Source organism: Argentina silus, assembly GCF_951799395.1.
Source record: "Argentina silus genome assembly, chromosome: X".
Lineage (NCBI taxonomy): Eukaryota > Metazoa > Chordata > Actinopteri > Argentiniformes > Argentinidae > Argentina > Argentina silus.
The window spans coordinates 48,724,057-48,730,564 of record NC_139653.1 but is presented as its reverse complement, the minus strand read 5'-3'; the positions used below and the strand labels follow the sequence as shown (position 1 = coordinate 48,730,564).

The following is a 6,508-nucleotide window of genomic DNA, read 5'->3' as shown; positions in this document are numbered from 1 at the left end:
TGACATGTTCTTTATCCTTTGCAGCACTACAACTCAGGGGAGGCTGGTGGAGGTGGGGCATGGAATGGAGACACGTGTGTCTGACACCGTTCCTCGTTCCGTTCCGTGCATTACAATGAGCCCCTGTCCTCCGATTTCTACCTCCACCAGCCTCCCCTGCAACAACTATGGTTAATGCCTAACAGGGCCAGAGCAGTGCAGCCGTAGAGTTCTGAGTTCTGATGAGTTCTGCTGAGTTCTGCTGAGTTCTGCTGAGTTCTGCTCAGTTCTGCTGAGTTCTGCTCAGCCCAGTAGCGTTAAGAGCGTGGGTTACAGGTAGAGCGCAGTCATGTGACTGCGATACTCACTGATATGGGGCGCAGGCAGGATGCGGGCCGCTCGCACTGGTCCGTGACGCACTGAGAACAGCTCCTGAGCCTCCCCACTTAACTAGAGAGAGAGAGAGGGGGGGGGGAGAGAGGGGGAGAGAGAGATAGGGAGAGGGAGAGAAAGAGAGAGAGAGAGAGAGAGAGGGGGAGAGAGAGAGGGAGAGAAAGAGAGGGGGAGAGAGAGAGAGGGGGAGAGAGAGGGGGAGAGGGAGGGAGGGGGAGAGAGAGGAACATCAAGACAGTTACAAGGAAGAAAGGTCCAACAATACAAGCATAGAGTAAGAACACACACACACACACACACACACACACACACACACAGACACAGACACATACACACAGAAACACAGACACACACAAGCACACACACACATAGACAAAGAGAAACACAGACACAGACAAACACAGACACACACACACAGTACACACAGACAGACACACAGAAATAAAGACACACTGAGACAGAGATAGAGACAGAGACACATGAACACACACACACACACACACACTCACACACACTCACAGACACAAACACACAGACAAACACACAGACACAGACACACAGACACAGACACAGACACAGACACACACACACACAGACACGATGGAGCATTTGAGAGAGTGTATGAAGCGTGCTCTGTGAGGGAGTGCACACGGTCCACGCGGAGGTCAGAAACACTTGAAACACGAGAGGGACACAAGGGACACGAGGGACATGAGGGGGACACAAGGGACACGAGGGACATGAGGGGGACACAAGGGACATGAGGGGCACGAGGGACACGAGGGAGACACGAGGGAGACACAAGGGGGACGAGGGAGACACGAGAGACACGAGGGACATGAGGGGGACACAAGGGACACGAGGGACATGAGGGGGACACAAGGGACATGAGGGGCACGAGGGAGACACGAGGGAGACACAAGGGGGACACGAGGGGGACACGAGGGAGACGAGGGGGACACGAGGGAGACACGAGGGGGACACGAGGGGGACGAGGGAGACACGAGAGACACGAGGGACACAAGGGACACGAGGGGCACGAGGGACACACGAGGGGGACGAGGGGCACGAGGGAGACACGAGGGGGACGAGGAACATGAGGGAGACACGAGGGAGACACGAGGGAGACACGAGGGGGACGAGGGAGACACGAGGGACACGAGGGAGACACGAGGGACACAAGGGGCACGAGGGAGACACGAGGGGGACACGAGGGGGACGAGGGAGACACGAGGGGGACGAGGGGGGGACGAGGGGGAAGAGGGAGACACGAGGGACACGAGGGGCACGAGGGACACGAGGGAGACACGAGGGAGACATGAGGGGGACACGAGGGACACGAGGGGGACGAGGGAGACACGAGGGGGACACGAGGGGGACACGAGGGACACGAGGGACACGAGGGAGACACGAGGGGGACGAGGGGGGGACGAGGGGGGACGAGGGGGACGAGGGAGACACGAGGGACACGAGGGGCACGAGGGACACGAGGGAGACACGAGGGAGACATGAGGGGGACACGAGGGGGACACGAGGGAGACACGAGGGGGACACGAGGGAAACACCTGGGAGACACAAGGGACACGAGGGAGACACCTGGGAGACACGAGGGACACGAGGGACACGAGGGGGACACGAGGGGGACACGAGGGACACGAGGGAGACACGAGGGGGACACGAGGGGGACACAAGGGGGACACGAGGGGGACACGAGGGACACGAGGGAGACACGAGGGGGACACGAGGGGGACACGAGGGGGACACGAGGGGGGCACGAGGGACTCGAGGGGGACACAAGGGACACGAGGGGGGCACGAGGGACTCGAGGGGGACACGAGGGGGACACGAGGGACACGAGGGAGACACGAGGGACACGAGGGAGACACACTGTATCCAATAAAACCTCGCCAGACCCGACCACAGGACAAGGTACAGCTTCCAAACCACATCAACCAGCAACTCCAGCCTCCATCCCAGAGCCAAGGCGGGAGAGAGAAACAATGAAGTCTCTCATTTAGCCTGATTGGTTTTAAATATAGTGTGAAACAGCCATGAAGGATGTCATCCCGGCGAGGCGTCAGGGGGACGATAAAACATCCTCGGGAGATAAAAGCCTGTTGTGTTGGTGAAGGCAACGTTGTCGCGTGACAGGGCGGTGGTTGCCGGGCCGTTTGTCAAAAAAGACTTGACCAAGCGAACATCACATATATATAGGACCGAATTGTAATGAAAAATATATATATATATATATACATACACAGGTTATATATATATATACATACACAGGTTCCAAAGTGAAAACAACAACAACAACAACAACAACAACGACAATAACAACAACAACAACAACGACGACGACAACAACAACAACAACAACTGGGCGTTTCGATATCAGTTTAAGCCTTGTGTGCTAGCCTAAACCATCACTACAATGTTCAGTACACAGAACGTGGGGCGTCCAGCGGTGGAGGCTGGTGGAGGTGGAAAATCGGAGGACGTGTGTTTTGACACCATTTCAGACTCCTCATTCCACGCATTACAATGAGACCCCCGTCCTCCAAATTTCTACCTCCACCTGCCTCCCCCGACGTATGACAGTATGAAACGGTTAAAAGTTGGCCTTCAGGAGGAAACTCACAAGACGACTGAACCCTAACCCCATGCTTTGTGGGCGCCACCAGTTCAGCGAGAGCCCTTATTACAGACACCCCTCCAATCAATACAGACACACAGCACCAGTCAAAGGTTTGGACACACCTTGCCAAGAGTGTGCAAAGCTGTCATCAAAGCAAAAGGTGGCTACTTTGAAGAATCTAAAATATAAAACATATTCTGGTTTGTTTAACACTTTTTTGTTTACTACATAATTCCATGTGTGTTCATAGTTTTGATGTCTTCAGTATTAATCTACAATGCAGAAAATAATTTAAAAAAATAGAGAAAAACCATTGAATGAGAAGGTGTGTCCAAACTTTTGACTGGTACTGTACTATCAATTACGCCGCAGTGTCCTGGGGCCTGGCGAACACGCAATACACCGACAGAATTATCCACGTCAACCGTTTCTTCACTCCAGCCCCGGCTGGGGTGGCTCGAAAGTCGGCAAATTTCAAAAGACAATGTGGGGAGGCTGGGGGGGGGGGGACAAAGAGAGATTTGTTCACACTGTAAGGAAAATAATCTATTCCAACTGGGTGGAATGGGCTTCTCATGGGGGGCGGGGGGCAGGCGGGGTGGGGGCAGAGGGATTGGTGGTTGAACTGGCAGCCAAACCGCAAAATAAAGGCTACCAAGCACAGAATGAAGGTCCCCAAAGCATTGCAATGCAAACGAGCAACCTACTCTTCTTGTAACCGAGCCAGTGTGGGGGAAAGGCAGCGTCGCGTAGCGGGATCAACAGTATCTGATAGTGGGTTAGTCAGTGTAACAGTGTGAAGAGTCTATAGCTGATGCGCGCCCCCCCCCCCCCCCCCCCCCCCCCTCAAACAAAAATATATATATATTATATATTCATAGAAGAAAAAAAAACAAGTATTAACTTAATGCATTGTTCAAAAACCAGTAGTAATACTAGGTCTCAGTAAGGTTGGCTGATTCTAGAAAGGACAGGACACGGCTAACCTGTGCAATACAGTCACACTTTGAACATGTTTCCATCAGCTCCACAAATTACCAATGAGATCAACAGTTGACTGGACGATTAACTTCCTGGAGTTTAACACTGGAGTCAAATCAAATCAAATCTTATTTGTCACTTATATCACATACAGATGTAACTGACATAGTGAAATGTTTTGGGATCTTGCTTCACGCTCAACCACAGCAGTCAGCAAACAATCAACAATTCAATAACAAGTAATAAAAGTGACAATGTGTGACAATAAAGTGACAATAGTACTAGTGCAATAATGTCAGATGTCTTCAGGTCAAGGGTGAGGGGGGGGGGTATTATAGAGCTCAAGTTCAGTTTTGTTTTTAAAAAGTTACAAATCTAAAGGTGTACTGATATCAGGGGAGGCCGGTGGAGGCCGGTGGAAGTGGTGTGTTTGTAATGAGGAATGTAAAACACATGTTGTTTAATACCATTCCTCATTCCATTCATCACAATGATCCCGTCCTCCGATTTCTACCTCCGCCAGCCTCCCCTGGCTAATATATCTAGTCAAGCCATCTGTAGGATGGGTGGGTGTAGTTCTCTAGGACGGGTTTGGGTGTAAAAGCACTGGGTTGCTTTATCTGGGGTTAGCGTAGATTACTCTACTTCCGGTGTCTGTACTGTTGTGTCAAACACAACGACACTTCTTAATGGGAATTGAGTGGAGCTCAGTGTCTGGCCTGCTTTAAGCCCCAGAGAGAGAGGGGGAGAGGGAGAGAGAGGGGGAGAGAGGGAGAGGGAGAGAGAGAGGGAGAGGGAGAGAGAGCGCGAGGGAGCGCACGCGAGAGAGAGAGAGAGAGAGAGAGAGAGAGAGAGAGAGAGAGAGAGAGAGAGAGGGGTTAGGATGTCGGATCCCCGGAGGGCCTGACACGTGTAATGGCGCATTGTTTTAAGTGCTAAATCCCCACATTTGTGATTTTCTCTCTTTTTTTACGGTAAACAACAGTAAAACGTGTATTATCACATTACTGGCGTCCCCCTTAATCCGCGTGTTGTCTTAAGTAGATAATCCCAATCCGAGAGATGATCGCTCTTTTGTGCAATTAGTAGCCCTTTTTCAAAGTGGCGGATTTGGACCTGTGTGTGTTTTTATTAAAAGTGCTTGCGGAGCCCCGGCGGTGGGAGAGATTAGCGGCAGGCCTCTGAAGATGACCCCCGCATGTGTCCTTACAAAGGGTAGTGTAGTGTGTGTGTGTGTGTGTGTGTGTGTGTGTGTGGTGTTTAGTGTGTAGTGTGTAGTGTGCGTGTGCGTGTGTGTGTGTGTGTGTGTGTGTGTGTCCCAAAGGAGCACACAGACACCGAGGACAAAACGGAAGGCGGATTCCCATACTGTCAAATGGAGGTGGAGGGGACAATGGAATATGACGGATTGGGGGGGGCGGGGGTGGAGGGGGGGTTAGGTTAATGTGACGAGCGTTGTGCATTACCGGCCGATCAACTCAGCTCTCCCTGTGACAGACAGCCATCAACAACCTTTCGGCCATTACATTAGCAGGGCCCCGCGTCTGCAATATGCCAAATTGCTTCTTGTTTTGTTTTGTTTTTTTTGTTTTGTTTTTTTTCTATAAAGGGTTGTTATTCATTTTATTCATTTCATTTGCGGGTTGTTGTGGATGTTTTGTGGGAAATCTTGTGTGTTGTAATCTCCCGCCGTAATACCCTCAGCTGTGACTGTAGATATCTGGGCCATATTCACAACTGAAACACTGACACACACACACACACACACACACACACGGAGGAGACAGGACACATAGCTGGACATATTGGTGGTGGGTGGATGGAATGGGTGAATTACTTTCAAACAATATAAAGTGCTTAGAGACCCTAAAATAACAGGTGCTCTATACAAAATGCAATTGATTTCAGTTTCCATCATTGATGAGATTCAAAGTGAAAAAGGAGCCAAATGGGCCACACACACACACACGCACACACGCACACACGCACACACACGCACACACTACCCTTTCTAAGGACACATGCCAGGGTCATTTTCACTGTTGAGCAGCAAAGCATCTGGAAACAGATGAAACGGCCTCAGCCAGCCCACAGAACCAGACAGACAGACAGACAGACAGACAGACAGACAGACATGATATCCTCTCCCTATCCGGGTCCAGTACTCTCGCCAGTTTTAATAATAACCCAGACACCTCTCTTCAAAGCAGGTCATTTCCCACCCAACACCTCTTATCTGCCCACGGCGGGCGACACCTCTCAAATCAAAGATCCCTGTCTGACACACACACACACACACACACACAGGGTCGATACAGCCGCACACCCGTCTGATGGTGTGTGTGTGTGTGTGTGTGTGTGTGTGTGTGTCTTTGCATGCTGGCGTGAGAGTGTGTGTGTGTGTGTGTGTGTGTGTCTTTGCGTACTGGCGTGAGTGTGTGTGTGTGTGTGTGTGTGTGTGTGTGTGTGTGTCTTTGCGTGCTGGCGTGAGTGTGTGTGTGTGTGTGTGTGTGTGTGTGT

The 6,508-nt window shown here is 51.3% G+C and overlaps 1 protein-coding gene across 1 annotated transcript in view; it reads right to left on the bottom strand.

Annotated features, from left to right (window-relative positions):
• bcas3 (BCAS3 microtubule associated cell migration factor) overlaps positions 1 to 6,508 on the bottom strand; it is a 198,451-nt gene that overhangs the window by 176,478 nt on the left and 15,465 nt on the right. The window contains exon 6 of the mRNA XM_083696184.1: positions 314 to 429. Within this exon, the coding sequence (XP_083552310.1) occupies positions 314 to 429 (116 nt within the window). The remainder of the gene's footprint in view (positions 1 to 313; positions 430 to 6,508) is intronic.